Genomic DNA, 17906 nt, shown 5'->3' on the forward strand with positions numbered 1-17906 from the left:
CGTTCATTTTTTTTTTCTTTTGCTTTCTTTCTTGTCTCCTTCACCATTTGCCATTACCTTTGTTTTATTAACGTTAAAGTGTAAACCTTTCTCCTCGATTGCACTTTTCAATATTTGAAACATCTCTTGCTTCTTTTTCATTTTCAGCATTTAATATGAAGCCGTGAGCGTACAATACCTTACATTGGAATCGCATACCTGTCAAATCTTCGCCAATTCTTTCATCAGTATCACAAACAGCAAAGGACTTAAAACTTATCCCTGTAGTCTGGTAGGAAGAGGGGGGGGTATATCATGCACCCCCCCGGAAATATACTTCTAATCAGTGTTTTGAGATTGGAAAAATTGTGTAGAAAATTATGAGCCGTGTTAAAAACTTGTAAAAATGCCCCCACGTATCATTTTTATGCAAATTAGTGCCCCCATTATAAAAAAAATCTAGTTTCACTATATCTCAGCCAATATTGCAGATAACTGAACAAATAATGTGTCTACACCCATGTTTTGAGGGTCAAAGATCATAATAAAACTATTCCTGAAGTGGCCACATGTATCTCTGGCATGCTATTATGCAAATTAGTCCTGCCATTGCTGCCATTTCCTATTTTCGTAAATGTATTCAATACCTCCGTTAATAATTCTGCATCTTCGTCGATGCCAACTGATTTTGCTGGGTATTCAACCTCCAAACCAACAAGGTAAGAAGTTAACTCAGCTACACATACACATGTGGATGTCAGTTTCTGCATGGAACCAGAAACAGGCAGCATCACAGCTGAGCTAGCTAGCACCATGTTAGCTATAGCTAGCCTCTTAAAATCTACGTAGGGTTCTAGCTTAATTGTTGTTATCACTGCTTGTATCCCAAAAACATTTGTTAGCATCAAACATTAGGCCACTGTAGAACATGATGGTTGCACTCAGAACATCTGTTATCAGATTGAGAAGTCCAGATTTCATAACAGGGCGCCTTTAACATTAATGGTGATTCCTCATTCATTTCTCTAACAGTGGTGGTAGAAGTAGACATTAAGCCGGCATGCCCAAGAGCAAACAGAGTGTAGATCCTGCAGCCCACAAATGCTCTCCCCCTGCATGCATCCTTCATGTGCCATCCATGTCTGATCATGGTCATTTTACACCCCTCACTAAAATCAAAGGAACTGCTACAGAAAAACTACAACAGCTTCAGAAGATCCGGGATCGACGTCTCCACCAATCACATGAGTCCCCATATCGTATGCAATCAGTGTGTGACCAGATCCCTACAACTCTCCCCGATGACCTGGAAAGTGTTGGGTATCACCGCAACTGTTATCAGCACTTTACTGGCAATCTTCAGCTTCTGGGAGATGATACAGAACCAGAACCATCAGCCTCACAGCGGCATCACTCCCCTCGTAAATCAGGGGGTTCTGCTGGACCCATCTTCCCGCCAGAGTACATTTTCTGTGACAAAGTTGAGATCAAAGATGGTCATCGCAAAACTGGGAGACCTGCATACTTCACATCTTATGAGAACAAAGAAAATGCATACGAGCAAATTGAATCACGGGCTGAGAAAATGGGTCTAGTTCGACTTCATAGACAGGTGAAAAGCAAAGACCTCTTTGCTTGTGAGGCCAAACACCATCCGTCATGCTTTAAATCTTTCCGCACAGCATTCGCTAACTACGAGCGCGGGACTTGCAGAGCCGAAGGAGCAAAAGATACCGAGCAGGATTGCATGTCAGCTGCCCATGAAAAGGCATTCGTCTCGGTACTGAAACACATTGAAACTCAGGTCGTCCAACAAAATGAGGTCCTACAGCTATCTTTACTTCCTTGTGCTTGCTCTATATCGAAGAACTTGAATCGAACGGGTACGAGAACTCAAATTATCGCTCCGAGAAACTACTGAAACGCCTACAGAATGACCCAATAAAGGAACATATCCACTTCACGAAGGTTGATCATGACAAAGCTGATGCCATTTCTTTCTGGCTTGTGTACAGCTCGAATATCACCGTTTCCAATGCTCTTGCACGAGCTTACACTCTCGGAAGCACAGATAAGTACCAAAACGTTGCTCTCCTACTTCGTTAGAATATTCTACAGGCTTTCAAGGAATCCAAAGACCAACCCTGGCCACCAACAGCCGACGACATGGAGCTCACTCGTGAAAATATCCGACCCCAGACCTTGTCCGGTTTCTCAGCATGGTTATGGCTGGCAAGGAAGACATGGAGACTGAAAAGATGAAGTGTCTGGTATTCTCCATTGGGCAAGACCTGTGCCATGCAGTGTCAGAGGGAAAATGGAAGTTACCAAAACACATTCCACTCTGTGTGACTGTCAGGCACTTGTTCCGAAGCAGGCAGCTCACCATGATATTACACAGGCTTGGCCACTCTGAGAGCTCCGATTTCGGCTTAGAGTTGGAAACTGCCCTGGCCCAGGTCCTGGACGAAGTCTCAACCTATCAGACACCGCAAATTGTGACAGGAGAGGGCAACCTCGTATTCCACTGTGAGTGGGATAACTTGAACAAAACCACTACCAATGTGCACGGCAGCAACATTGCCAACGTGCTTCTTGGTGATTGGTGAATAATAGTATAAAATTTTGGTGATTGGTGATGCGATTTTTTTCTTTCAGTCATATATTTTAATTTTGGTAAAATTGGTAAATTATAAGTGATTATCTGTGATTTTTGTCTAGATCTAGAATTGGTGGTGACTGAAGTGCAATGTCCCTTTGTGTTTCAGGTTGAGGTGCATGAGCTCCCCACAATCTTCAGCAACCAGGAAGAGACTGATACAAGGGTGGTACTGTACCTCCATCATGCTGCTGCCCTCGGATACAAGAATGCTGTGGTCAGAACACCTGACACAGATATCTTCATGATTCTTCTCTACCATGCTCATGCCATCAAGCTGACTGTATACCTGGATACGGGGTCAGGGAAACATCGACAACTTCTCAACCTCTCTGAGCTTGCAGAATCCCTGGGAGAAGACTACTGCGCCACTCTTCTTGGGATATATGTGTTCAGCGGAGAAGACTGTACCAGTGCCTTCAAAGGGAAGGGGAAGGTGGGGCCCTTGAAAAAGCTGGAGAAGAACCCCAGGTTTCATAAGGCGTTCAGTCAACTCGGTGACTACTGGAAGGTGAAGCCTGAGGTGCTGAGGCAGTTGGAGCAATTCACCTGTCTGATGTATGGACAGAGTCGTGAGTCTTCAGTGGACGTCGTCCGTGCCAAGTTGCTTCGCAAAATGGTTGGGGACAAGATGAAGGACAAGAAACTCACTTCCAAGTCTAAGGTCGACCTGGCTCGCCTTCCTCCATGCCACTCTGCTCTGAAGCCGCACGTCCAACGTGTGAACCACCGTGTCGCCTTGTACAAGCGAGCTGATGAAGCTATTCTGGAAAAGCTAAAACCCTATGATGAGGGGCAAGGATGGATGAGGACTGATGAAGGAGTGTTGAAACAAGTATGGTCCTGCGGTCCTGTCCTACCAACCTCGCTAGTTGATCTCCTGGACACTGGAGAGCATGAACAGGAAAAGGAAGAGGAAGGAGAGGACGAGTTGGACTCTGATGATTTCATTGAAAATGATGAGTGATTCATAGTGGAGAAGCATTTACCTGACTTTATCTGGAATGGGAAAGATGAGAAGAGTTCTATTATGATATTTGACCCTTGAACTACAAAATAAATAAACATTGGTTAAAAACACAACAGCATCTGTCTAGACACCTTATTTGTTCAGTTTTCTGCAATATGGAGTCTCTTAATTGGTAAAAATGTGATTATTTTGTAATGGCGGCACTAATTTGCATACTAGCATGACACAGACACATGTGATCACTTTAAGAATAGTTTTATTATGATCTTTGACCCTCAAAACATGGGTCTAGACACCTTATTTGTTCAGTTATCTGCAATATGGGCTGAGTTATAGTGAAACTAGATTTTTCGATAATGGGGGCACTAATTTGCATAAAAATGATACGTGAGACATTTTGACAACTTTTTAACATCGCTCATCATTTTCTACATACTTTTTCCAATCTCGAAATACTGATTAGAAGTATATTTCCGGGGGGGGTACATGATACCCCCCCCTCTTCCTACTAGACTACTGGTATAATTCTACCTTAATTTCAAACATTTTAGTGCACCCCAAGTTGGTCTTTACCATAGTTGTTGATTTTTTTTTAAAAACGTTCCCATGACTACTTTTCCTCATTTCAGGCATGAGCTGCCCCTCTGAGAGCCCATGCAACAACTGCTCTTGGTACTTGATCATCTACTTTCTCTACAGTGCCTTCAGAAAGTATTCACACCCCTTGACTTTTTCACCATTTGTTGTGTTGTCACCTGAATTTTAATATGGATTAAATTTAAGTTGTTTTTTTGTCTGTTTGTTTTTCTGTATACATTGCCGAGGCTCGTATGAGAGCTAACACACAATGCACAGCAAGGGGGGGGGGAGGATGACACAAGAGGGGTGGGATAGGGGAGAACAAAACAGTGGGGAACAGAGACATTAAGAGATCTGTGGAAGGGAGAGGGATGGGGCGGGGAACATGGGGTAAACAAGATGGACATTACAGGGACTTTCAGTTGAGGATTTGGGGAGGTGGAGTGATGATATGGAGGTGAGAGGGCAGGGGAAGAAGGCAGCTTTGTGGATGTGAGGGGGGCAATGTTGAGAAGGGGGAGTGTGGGGGGTGAATGGTGGGAGAAAGGTGAGGGGGGGAGTTTTTGAGAAAGGGGAGAGGGAAGCTTGGAAGGGAAAGAGTGTGATGGTTGCTTTGAGAGGGAGGAGTGAGAGGGGTGAGTTGGCACTGAAGTTGGAAAAAAATGATGATTGATGGAAAGCGAACCGTCATAGCAAACAGGGTTTTAAAAAAAAAAATTTAGTTCAGAAATGCGACGAAAGACATTTCTTGATGGATGCAATAAAGACGAATTAAGAGAATGGAGAGAAGAAACGCTGTAACAGTTTGATTTTTTAGACAAAGTGTGAAGGAAAGGTTGAATTGAGAGCAGTCTGTTGAAATAGAAAAAGAGTAGTGAATTATGATACAGTCATGAGAACCACACGTGTGAAAGAGGAAGATGAAGCATTATAAGAGACTGTTTTTATTTTCATTATAATTTTTTTTTATTTTTTTTTGATTGAGATTGCATAAGATTAGGTAAAGGAAAGGTTGAAGAAAAGATAAGGTCGTGAGGAAATGGTGAATTTGGATCAGTAAACGCAGAGGGTGGAAACAGATCAAGTGGTAACAGGAGAACCATGTGGTTACGGGGGACGGGAGATGTATTAATAAAAGTGAATTTATTATTATTATTATTATTATTATTATTATATTTTATAATTAGGATTGCATAATTTTCGGAAAAGGGAAGGTTGAAGTAAAACCGTAGAGGTGTATGGTGAATTTGGAACGGTAAATGCAGAGTGAAGCGGATGGATCAACAAAAAGTAGCGGGAAGAGAGTAAAACCGAATGGGAAGAGGGTAGAAGGGTAGAACCGATTGTCACCAATCTATACAAAATACCCCATAATGACAAAGTGAAAACATGTTTTTAGAAATTTTTACAAAATAATTAAAAAGTAAAAGCTGAGATGTCTTGCATCAATAAGTATTAAACCCCCGAGTCAATGGTTTGTCGAAACGCCTTTGGCAGTGATTACAGTTTCGAGTCTTCTTGGGTATGTCTGTATCAGCTTTGCACATCTAGATGTGGGGATGTTCTCCCATTCTTCCTTGCAGATTTGCTCAAGCTCTGTCAACTTGGATGGAGAGTGTCGATGAACAGCAATCTTCAATTCTTTCCACAGATACTCAATGGGATTCAAGTCTGGGCTTTAGTTGGACCACTCGAGGACTTTCACATTCTTGTTCTGAAGCCATTCTAGCATTACTTTGGCTGTATGCTTGGGGTCATTGTCCTATTGGAACATAAACCTTCACCGCAGTCTCAGGTCTTTTGCACTCTGAAGCAGGTTCTCCTCAAGGATTTGCCTGTATTTGGCTCCGTTCATTGTTACCTCTATCCTTACAAGTCTCCCAGTCCCCGCCGCTGAAAAGCATCCTCAGAGAATAATGCTACCACCACCATGCTTCACGGTAGGGATGATGTTACAGTAGATGGGTGATGCGCTGTGCTTGGTTTCTGCCAGACATAGCGCTTTCCATTCAGGCCAAAGAATTCAATTTTCATCTCATCAGACCACAGAATATTTTTCCAAATGTGCTCAGTCTTTCACGTGCCTTTTTGCAAACTCCAGGCGTGCTGTCATGTGCCATTTTCTCAGAAGTGACTTCCGTCTGGCCACTCTCCCATAAAGCCTTTATTTGTGATGTGTTGCTGAGACTGTAGTCCTTCCGGCAGATTCTCCCATCTCAGCCAAGGAACTCTGTAGTTCTATTAGTGGTCATTGGGTTCTTCGTCACCTCCCTGAACAAGGTCCCTCTTGCCCAATTGCTCATGCAGGTCGGATGGTCAGCTCTAGGAAGAGACTGGGTAATTCCATATTCTTTCCATTTTCTGATGATGGAGCTCACTGTGCTCTTGGGAACTTTCAACATTCTATAAATTGTTTAATACCCTTCCCCAGATCTATGCCTCCTCACAATTATATGTCAGAGTTCTACGGAGTGTACGTTGGACTTCATGGTGGAGTTTCTGCTCTGACATGCACCGTCAACTGTGGGACCTTATATAGAAAGGTGTGTTTCTTTCTAAATCACATCCAATCAATTGAATTGGTCACAGGTGGACTCTAATCAAGTTGTAGAGACATCTCAAGGATGATCAAAGGAAATTGGATGCACCTGAGCTCAATTTGGCGTGTCATAGCAAATGGTTCAATACTTATTGACACAAGACATTTCAGCTTTTCATTTTTCATGAATTTGTAAAAAATTCTAAAAACATGTTTCCACTTTCTCATTATGGGGTATTTTATGAAGATCGGTGACAAAAAATTTAATTTTAAATCTATTTCAAATTCAGGTTATAACACAACACATACAAGGAAACACAAGGAAATTAGATGCAGGTGGAGGCCATTCAGCCCATTATTCCTGCACCATATCAACACCATGGCAATTTATCAATCACCAGATCAAAATAAGAAAAATGCATCTTCAGAACCTCCAAACTTCATTTATTTTTTTCAGATGCTCGAAAATTTTCTCTTCTTTTCACATGTTTCAGCTTCCAAATTTTAATATGTGGAAATGCTTGAGGTCCTAACTTTTCTTTTAATTTGCAATATTAAAATCTCAGCTCCCAATTGTTATCGAACAATTAAACATTCTTCACCAGCCATTCTTTTCAATTCTCTTAAACCCCTTCACATTATTTCTATATATATATATATATATATATATATATATATATATATATATATATATATATATATATATATATATATATATATATATATATATATATATATATATATTCAATCTGACTTGTCTGCTATGTTCAATGTATTCAATCTTTAGGGGCTGCTTGGAAATACCTTTGTCACAAATTTAATCTCTTTTGACCTCAAGTACAAAGATGGAGCATGTATTGTTATTTTGTTCAAAAAAATTTTGATTTCAGAAATTAGGTGATTAATAATATAATATACTGCAGTGAATCTTAGTGAGAGAATGTATAACCTGATGCAAAAGAGTCACCATCTGTTTCAGCAAAAAGAGGGTCGAAAGTTGGGCTTGTAGCCCCAAAATTCAATTTATACGGTAAAACACTAATACCATAATTAAGAAAATCGGCCGACCCTCTGCAGCTTTGTCTTACCTTCACTCTGTTGCTGTGGAGTTGCATCGACCACCTGCCAACCACCATAGCCACGAGGCAGGTCGGGCCTCATCATCCAGGCATCACTCCAGCTATGAAAGTTCCTGGTAGAAATAACTTCCTTCAGTTGGTATACTTTAGCTGAACCCACGAGACATTATTATGTCAATGAACAATAAAGCAGAGTTTATTACAGAGTTCTACACTGCTATTTATGCCTAGTGAATTGAAAGTTGAAAGGTTCTAGTCTGATACTGACAGAATTCCCATGAGGATGCAGCAAATGGCTCGATCCTTGCAGCATGGCAATTTCATTGCCAATCATGGATCCACAAAGGCACGACCTTTCTGCCTCCACAGAAATTACTGTGAAATTCACTGAAGGTGCAATTGAGATTAAATGGTACATTTTTCAATACAAGAGGGGTGGGGCGATGAAGTCGAACATTGAATAATAGTTAAATCGAGTAATTCTCCATTTTAAAGACAAGTTTAATTTCCCTTTCACCAAATTGGGTGTTACTTTGATGGAGAACAATTCACACATTTCTTGAAGTTATTACACTACTATAAACCTGCAATTAGAAAGAACTAGCAAGTTGCCCGTGCCCGCAAGGGATTCTGAACGGGGTAGGCATGGAGGTGGCATAAATCTAAATGGTGTCTTCTGTCATCGAACCGGCAAGCTGTGAGCGACAATTCACATTTATTGCCACATCTTATGCAAGTTAAACGCTCCAATGGTGGCGAGGTGCTCCATTTCAAACTGCTTGTTTGATATATGTAGCTTTTTGATGCCGAGGGTCCATAATAAAAAAAAAAAAATTGTGGAGTGACTCATTAATTTTTGTCTCCATTTTGCTAATGTTTGGAATAAAGCAAATGTGTGAACTCTCGTGGCCAATCGGAAAGGTCCTTCCCAGGAGCCAATGGATACTGCAAATGCTGAGGGTTCCTCTTTAAAAGGAAGCTCGTCAGTGTGTCACGGGGGAGCTTGAATGCCTGTCCTTACAAGCCGGTTCTTATTCCTATTCACGAGTCACTCAACATGTCAATAGTTGGTGGTGACCATTCTTCAACATTGCCAAGACTATTGAGTGAGGTGGATTTCATTTGCTTGGCTGAATGGCGACCGTGACAACGAATGAGTTTTCTCCTCCGTTTGCCATCTTCGACACCATAAAAGTGGCGGCAGCTCGCTGCCAATACATTTTTCTTATTCCCCAGCCACCGAAGAAGTGATGAAGAAGTAATCATTAACCGGACATAATTTAAAACACATCATTCCACTCTAAATGAGAGTGAGATTTCTTCTATCCTGGTTTAAGTATCCTCATCACCTGGATTAAACATCATCATCGGAACCAGCACACTGAAAGGAATCGTCACCACAATTTGTATTGGTGTCAAAACCAGTGAGCAATTGCAAATTAAGTCAAATAATTATTTTTTTTATAATCAATAACAATTTAAATTCCATTCTCCTTTCAAAGTTCTAAACAGATTAAACATAATTATTGTGACGACATACACACGATAAATATTTGCTATGACTTGCACAAGCAACACAAACAAATTATCCTTCCTTATAGCACAAAACACAGAAGTAATTCTCATATTTTCAGCAATAACACTCCATGACAGCGGCCTGTGATTACCAAACTGAATCACTCGTAAGCTTTTTGATCGGTTTCATGTTCTCGTCCACAATCGTGTCGGTCATCATGTTTCCATCGGTGTCGTGAGCAGAGACAAAGTTGGTGACAGTGCGGCAAGGGATTCCCAAACATCGAATAACTGCAAAAAAAAACATGGCACATGGACGTTGCTATTATCAATGTGAAGAGCTTGACAAACTCACGGCACATTTCAGTACTTAGTTCAGAAAGAAATAAACCACTTAATTAAAAGTAAGGATTTTCACTAGCTTGCAAGACAATAATTGCATGCAGAGTTTACATTGTTTTTATCCAAATTATACATGTGAGATACAAACCTCAATGAGAGTTGCAAGCCAATGGGATTACCTTGTAATTGAGCAATGGCTACGTTTTGAACTGAGTGGATCGGACCTACTCCCTTTATTGATGAGCACAGACTGAATGGCACTGATCAATGTCATTCATTAAACTTGTTCAGCACATTTCATGAGGTCGATTTTGAGTTTAAATACCTTCATTCCCCTTGTGATTTTTTTTTAATCTTGCATTCACCCTTCGAGTATCTTCTTCCCACCAAGTTTCCCAGTGAGGTTGGGTTGTGCACCATTATTTCCACTTCCTCTACTGTTACAGCGAAGACCACAGAGAAAGAAAAACTCCATTCAAGCAGCGCTAATTCCTCCGGATAGCCTTTTTTTTTAACCTCTGCTACCGAAGGTGAAGGAGGTTATGTTTTCATCCCTTCCTATCTGTTTGTTACTTACAAAATCTTTAGATTTCGTAAGTATATTGATGACTTCCTTCTTTGGAAGGTATAATATGTGAGTATAAGTGGAAGTATAAGTGGAACCTGGTATAAGTGGAAGTACACAGGAGGGAAACGGAGTATATCGGGAGAAGGATGTTGAAGATGGAGCTGCCAGGCAGGAGGAGAAGAGGAAGGCCAAAGAAGAGGTTCATGGATGCGGTGAGGGCGGACATGCGGGTGGTTGGAGTGTCAATGGAAGATGTGGAGGATAGAGCGAAATGGAGACGGTTGATCCGCTGTGGCGATCCCTAACGGGAGCAAGCCGAAAGAGGAAGAAGAAGATTGATGACTTCCTTCCTCTGTTTGTGTGTTTGTGTGTTTGTTTGTGTGTGTGTGTTTGTGTGTTTGTTTGTAGGCACGATAACTCGAGAACGGAAGAAGCTACCAATGTCAAATTACACCACGTGATTCAGGAGGGTGATGGCTAGCGCTGATTAGATTTTGGTCAAAATCGGTCAAAGGTCAAGGTCACAGTGAGGTCAAACATTCGATTTTTGATGGTTTGGTACAGAATCATCGTAGAAACTTCTGGTTTGCATCGCTACCTTCTCTCGAGACAGCTTTTATTAGTCAAGGTCAGAGGTCAAGTTGACCATTTCGTAAGTACCAGTCTATGACTGCTTGTTTGTTTGTTTGTGCACAGTATATCTCAAAAAGTTGATGACGGATTCGGATGAAATTTTGTGGGCAGGTTGGGTGTGTGACAAGGATGAACTGTTTAGATTTTGGTGAAGATCCGGATCCGGATCAGACTTCTATAACTTTTTTCAGTGATTCTTCACCATTGAGAGATGGGTCTAAACATATATATAGCATGATATCTCAAAAAGATGTGGACGGATTCAGATGAACCTTTGTGGGCAGGTTGTGTGTGGCAAGGACGAATTGATTCGATTTTGGTGAAGATCCGAATCCGGATCTGGATATGAATATTATTTAATTTTAAAAGTGATTCTTCATCTTTGAGAGATAGGGACAAAAACTATATTCATACAACATGATATTTCATTCAAAAATGTATTGAGCCCGATATGTTCTCGTGGATCAGGCATTATGTGGCGGAGGTATACGTTCTACCGAGTGCCCTTCTAGTTTCATCTGTATTGCCTGTTTCAGCTTTCAAAGTTTCACAAAAAATTAAATAGAGTGCATTTGTAGTTCTAAGGTGCAAGAAACAAAAAATAATTTTGTGGGAATTTCTCCCAAGGAATCATGTCATTAAAAAAAAATTGACAAAGCGATTAAAAAAATAAACTCAAACAAGAATAGCTCATTGCAAGCTTAATGCATGGAGAAATCACAAATCAAGAGTATATATGGTGATGTCATATGTAAGCTCGAAATCTTCTTGCACCCAAGTTAATTTCAAGGGAATTACCATGTCTGCACTATCAGGGCAAAAACCCCCCAGATGGTTCATTAGTAAGCTGCAGGGGGAAATAAATATGTCTGCCTTGACTGGTGTGGTCTACATAATATGATACCAGTCCACACATTGTGTTTTTCTTGTACTAGAAACACCCGCTTCCTATGGGAGCGACCAGGAGGGGGAAGGGCAGGAAGGAGGATCATGCATAGGTGCACGACCATGCGGATGGCGGTTTGTTAATACTCTTCTTATTGTTCTTTAACAACAACAACTATTCACACATAATTGTGGGGTTGGATGGGGGAAGCTTGGCCCAAGTCTTTCACAAACCGGCTGGCCAGGCCTAACGTTCGACGAAGGTTAAGGCAAGAATTTGTAATTCAGGCGCAAACTCTCAGCCACAGAAGTGGAAGGGAAAACTGAGGAAGATGTAGCAATGGAAAAGAAAAACCCGAACAGGAGAGTAAGGGAGTGGGAAGAAACCTGATGACCTGGAAATATGGAAAGACGTAGGTTTGGGGAGGCTTAATGAGGGTAGCCAACCTCATGGGTATAGATGGGGGATGACACGATATGGTGGTGAGCAGCTGTCTTGAAGCATTGAAGGGAAGAATGTGATTGAACAGACTGAGGAAGTTGGTTCCACAGGTGACAAAAAAGAGGAACGAATGAAGGGAGGTGAACAGTGAGCCTGGATTTTGGTAGTTTTACCAAAAGTAGGTTACTGGCAGACTGCACATGCCCTGCAGAAACTTAGGGGAGGACAGAATACGGAGAGGGAAGAGGGTGCAAGACCAAAACGTCGATGGTAGAAGACAGAGAGACAGCCAACCTGTTTTTGATGTGAAAGTAATCGGCCCCAAGACTAAGTTTCATCAAAGGAGATACCAAGGATTGTGAAAGCCTTGGTTTCCATTCTGTCAATCTGAGCAAGGTGTGAGGCAGGAGCACTAGCCAAAATGGGAGAGCAGTACTCCGTCAAGGAGGAGGAGGAGATTGAGACCATACTCTGTGTAGAGGGTTGGTGCTGCTTAAGCAGTCTCCTTGGCGATTGGGCACAATCCTGGGCAGATCGCCACTCCGATACAGTATACCAGCATGCTGGCACTCATTTTGCAGACTTTAGAAGGATGACAGGCTGAGTTAATCCCACCTGGTATTAATTCAACAGCTGAGCGGGATTTGAACTCAGGACCTGAGGATCCAAAGCCCACCACCCGAACCATTAAGCCAACACCAGGCATACTCCGTGAAGCTACGCATGAAATCCTTTTAAGTAGATAAAAGGTCAGATGTGCCAAGGAGAGACTTTGCATGAAATGAGATACCCAAATGGTGGTTGCCTTTAGAGGCCAACTTAAGATATCTAGTTGCCTAAGAAAGATCATCGTTGATGGTGAGGCCCAAAAGTTTGAGTTACTGGACTTCTTCAATTTAGGTTTGTTGAGGAAGTATGTGGGAGGGTTTGCCAGACATTCCTTCCGGAGAGACAGAGTGAGAGTGTGACATTTGTCAGGATTGAAACACATATTCCAAGTGTTTGACCAGCTTGTGATTTTATCCAGGTCTGCAAAGATGAAAGAAGCTGCTGCCTATCTAAGGGATGAGGGATTCTTCAGCAGAGGAAGGAAGGAGTCTTCAGCAAAGAAATGAAGAGGATTTTCCAGAGAGTCAAAAAGATCATTTATGAAGATTGGGAACAGGACTGGGAAAAGACAAGGGCACTCCAGCCTTGACAGGGAGAGGAGATGAGAAGATCCCGTTGTGTGCTGTGTGTTGATTACAAGAGTGGAGGAAGTTAGTAAGCATTGAGAGTAGGTGGCCATGGATACCATAGGCACAGAGTTATGAAAGCAAGGTGGATGTCAGACTATATTAAATGTTCGAGATATATCCAAAGAGTAGGCCCTGATCTAATGTCTGACATTGAGGGCCTCCATCTATTGTTGAGAGAGCAGAAGCAGCATGTCCAAGGTCGAGTGACCTGGTCTGAATCTGAATTGATGATCTGAGATTAGGCCAGTGGATAAAAGGGAGGATTTGATGTCAACTCCTATGATGGATGCTGTGACCTTGCTGATGATTGGAGGTAAGCTCATATGTCTGTAGCTTAGAGGATCTGTTTTTTGCACCATGTTTATGGAATGAATTAATATTAGCTGACTTTCAATGGATGGAAGATGACCTAGGGTGAATGATATGGTAAGCGGACCAGGAATAAAACGTGGAAGAGGGGCAGAGCAGGTTTTTAAGATGTGTACTGATGCCATCTGTGCCATTTGTAGAATCAAAGTTGATGGTTCTCAAAAGCAGAGTCCAGTGCCACTGGGTAGGGTGGGTACAGAGATTGAGGGGTTGTGGACACAAGATTTGGAAGCAAACACAAAAATGAGACATTTGGCTGCCCTTATTGTCACCCCATTTCTTTGTTTGTCTATTCCGTTATATTTGTATATCTTGAGAATGGAACATTGTAGGGCCACCAAACTTGGCAGAAATAATGTGGGCCTCATGGAGTTTGTCACTGGGGGAGGGGGGGCGAGGGGGGTAGTGATAGTGGTGGTGGTGATTATGGAGGATCCTTTGAACGGTTTCCGTGACCGTAACTAAGCTTTGCATCCATGATTGGGGACAATGGGGAGTGAAATAGTGGGGGAAGGATGGTGGGCAGTGTTTTTAAGAGGCAGGAGCATAGGGAAAAGGGAAGGGGGAGTTCTCTTTATTGGGGTCCGGCTATTCATGTCAGCCCTATGGGCTGCAGTGCTACCAAACATGGCTTGCATAATAGGGTCCCTTGGGGTATTTATGGTGAAAATTAAAGCTATTGGCTTTTATCAATTTTTTAATTGAGGGGTGATTTTGAATGGGGGGAGGGAGGGATCTCCGTAACGGCTTGAGTGATTGCCATCAAACCTGGTTGGGATATTGTAGGCTCCCATGTTGGGTTAAAGATGAAAAATAAATTAAGTTATTCGCTTTAGTTGATTTTGAGATTGAGGGGCATAATTTGGAATTGGGAAAGGGCAATCAATCTATTTAATCACTTTCATTGATCATGACCAAACTTTTCAAGGGTAGTGGAGATAACCGCCTCAACACTGTGTTTTTATTCTGAGACAACCACCTACCTCAACACTGCCCTGACCAGTATGGCATCAACAGCCACCGACTTCTCAGAAAAGCAAGCCCATAGGATCACACCGCACCTTCAAAACGTTCATGTTACAATAGTTAACAGCCTGGAACTTTCGCATAACTTCCAGAATAACGTGTGAGCTTAAAGAGAAAACATATGCGAACGTCTCAGAGAACGTACTCTCAATATCAAACATTGAACAATGACATGACCCGCTTCTCAAGGTCAAAACAAAAATAATTATACACGTTCTGTATTTTATATGTATTAAAACATTAGTTATCGCTTTTAAAACACAACGTTGCTCTGTCACATACTTGAATCAATTCCAGAAAATGAAAAACGTGTCGTACATAAAAAAAATACATCCAACTAGTCTGGATTGCGGACCAAAGCATTGTCATCCACCTAAAGGTCCTCTATTATATCCTCTCTTACTCTTCCAAAAGAAAAGCATTGATGTAGAATGGAAGTAGTTGTAAAAAAAACGAACAAAAAAGAACATTGTGCACAACCTGTAATTAGTGTGTTTTGATATATAGGAGGAGGGGGACCAAAGGGGAGGTGGTTCAAATTTGCTGGAATACATTTCATTGAGATTAATTCGGATTACTTTGGGGTTTTCCCATACTCTCCCCATAGATGGGAGAGATTTCTGGTGCTATTGGAATACAAGTCTTGTTTTCGACTCTAAAAAGTTTTGAAAAGGGGAAAAATCTTTTGACTCTCCCTCAAGTTATCGTTTGTAACATCACAATGTTACACATTACAATAACCCCATGGGATGTAGAATAGAGGAGTGAGGGAGGGGGTGGAGATTTATTAGAAGTCGAGCATGGAGTCATATCTATGAAATCAAAATCAATAACAACATTAACCTGATAAAGAATTACCCTGAGGGCATTAAAATTCAGGCACAAATAGTCAATTGCACCACAGGCAGAGAAGACCAGGCAGGATATGCAGATTTCCTCCACTATAAAGGCCATTAGTGAGCCAACTGGGTTTTTGACAATCTAGTAGCAAAATTTCATTTCTGCGAATATCTCAGGAAAGCCACGGTATGAAGTATTCAAACCAGGAGAGCAATTTTGACCAGAAGCTTGGAATCCAAACTTCATACCAACCACTGCTTTTAGTTATATTTTAATTCACCCCTTTTTGAGACACCAGTCCAATGTCCTAAACACTATCAAGGTCAGCATTATACGTGTTGCGGAAACCTATACAGAGATGTATGATAGCTGTGTTGTTGACAAAGATGTTCAACAATGAATATCATGCAGCATATACACAAGAGAAAAATATGATTGAACACATGATAAGCACATTCTGTATTGTTTGCATTCTGTAATTATTTTTTGCAGATTATTGTAAATGTAAAATACAGCAGTAACAAATTAATTAATTGTATACACAACTATAGGTTTCAGGATGAAATGCATGATCGTTACCAGCAGTGGTTGTGCCTGAGAACACCCAGCACTGAGCATAGCAGACTGGCTTGCATTTGCGGTTGAACTGCCTCAGGATATTCACACTGCCGTCCCACATCGTTGGTGCGAGACCACCTGTGTAGTCGTCTTCATCCGACCACTTTCCCACCAGAACCCCAGCATCATCATTGGCGTTCACCTACAACCAACACTGCTGACTTACATTTTATTTATTTGGGGTTTTTCACCTTGTTTTTACAAAAGTTGTATAGTTCCCAAGAAATTATAATGTTCTCACAAAATGTGCACATGTTTATTCCATGATAAAAACAATTGCAGTACACAAGCTAAAATATAATGATCCGAGCTCATTCATTGGGATGACAAGGCATTAACGAGTTACCCAAACACCGTGCACTAGTACAGTTATTAAAATGCTCTTGGGGATGTGCAGAAACAGATTTATCATTGATGCAGTATTGTTTATCAGTTGCTCACTACGGCAGCGATGGTGCGGACCACCATGATGGGATTGCCACGTTCACACAGCGCACACTTCCCATGTTCCAGGATGTACAAACAGGCATCCAAAACATCCTTCTCAAACTGTCAGCAGATGGGAGAAGTAGAAAGAGAGGGTAGCCCATTAGTTTACAAGATAAATGTAATGGATTATTTCAAAATAATGTTTTGTAAGTTTTCAAGCAGTTTTTCGGTAAACCGTTCTTATGAACCATAAGTGCAGTATTTCAATCAATTTTTATGACGCTACAGAAGGTATGAAAAACTAAGCCTAAACATATACGTATATGTAAAGCGGGTCTTCCGAGAAGTCCTGAAGAGCAAAAGCAGAAGGGTGGTAAAGAAAGAAGTGCAAGGAAAGACAAAAGTTGGAGGACAGTGTATGTAACTGCACATATTAATACATCAGATATTAGTTGCATATCCAACTATATTATATCCACAATAAATCCACAATAGATGAAATTGAAATCTTTAGTACAGTAAACCAAGGAGCTTGGAAAAAGCGATTGTAGCCACATTCATGTAAAGACCAAAACAAGCATAATGGGCCAAATGACGCCATCCTGTAAATATAGGGTGAGTCAAAAGTCCGGAAACGCAAACATAGGAAAAAAAAAACTTTCCTATGTTTCCAGACTTTTGACATATACAAGTATTGAATTATGATGGGGACCTAGCACTCTATTATGAGGAGTACTAATTTATCAAATATAATTTAGATCTACTCTGGGATTTACAGATAAACGATGACAGTTACGACACAAACTATTTTACTCTCGGAAATATCAATCAAAACAAGATTTTGTGATGTTTCAAAGGTACATATAAATTTATCGAGGGTAAAGTTATTCTAATAAGTACAATGAAATCCTCGCCTGCATGAAGGCTCATGTTGGTCTGCATCAGTGGACAAGTTAACCAACTGAGTTTATTAACTGAAAGCGAATTGGAGTATGCTAACAGACGAGAGAAGCGAATAGCGATTGATGTTTCAAGCATTGGCCTCTTTTGTACTGACAAAGGGCTAATGCTCAAAACTTCCATGTTGGTTAACATACTATCGCCAGCATTCAGTTGACAAAATTATTTATTCCAAGGATTGTGTGTGCACTGTAAAACATGCCTGTCCATAAATCCAGGACCTTGAGATGATATCA

At 41.2% G+C, this 17906-nt stretch overlaps 2 protein-coding genes and 1 pseudogene across 2 annotated transcripts in view; 2 read left to right on the plus strand and 1 right to left on the minus strand.

Moving 5' to 3' along the window:
• Positions 1-17906, minus strand: part of LOC147023258 (uncharacterized) — a 57755-nt gene that overhangs the window by 22929 nt on the left and 16920 nt on the right. The window contains exons 4-8 of the mRNA XM_085888495.1: positions 17873-17906; positions 16723-16830; positions 16243-16423; positions 9473-9611; positions 7815-7918 (exon numbers count right to left, since the gene is read on the minus strand). The exon at positions 17873-17906 is cut by the window's right edge and continues 85 nt beyond it. Coding sequence (XP_085744621.1) covers positions 7815-7918; positions 9473-9611; positions 16243-16423; positions 16723-16830; positions 17873-17906 — 566 coding nt within the window. The remainder of the gene's footprint in view (positions 1-7814; positions 7919-9472; positions 9612-16242; positions 16424-16722; positions 16831-17872) is intronic.
• On the plus strand, positions 1040-2588 carry LOC147023259 (uncharacterized; annotated as a pseudogene).
• LOC147023260 (uncharacterized) lies at positions 2694-3605 on the plus strand. Its single transcript, XM_085888499.1, has one exon. It carries the CDS (start codon positions 2883-2885, stop codon positions 3603-3605), a length of 723 nt encoding a protein of 240 aa, XP_085744625.1. The 5' UTR covers positions 2694-2882.

The sequence above is a fragment of the Eptatretus burgeri genome, chromosome 7 (genome assembly GCF_056783735.1).
Source record: "Eptatretus burgeri isolate ZD-2024b chromosome 7, Ebu_testis_v1, whole genome shotgun sequence".
NCBI classification, from domain to species: Eukaryota; Metazoa; Chordata; class Myxini; order Myxiniformes; family Myxinidae; genus Eptatretus; species Eptatretus burgeri.

Coding starts and splice junctions, on each gene's coding strand:
- LOC147023260 (XM_085888499.1), top strand. CDS start 2,883: ATGATTCTTCTCTACCATGCTCATGCCATCAAGCTGACTGTATACCTG.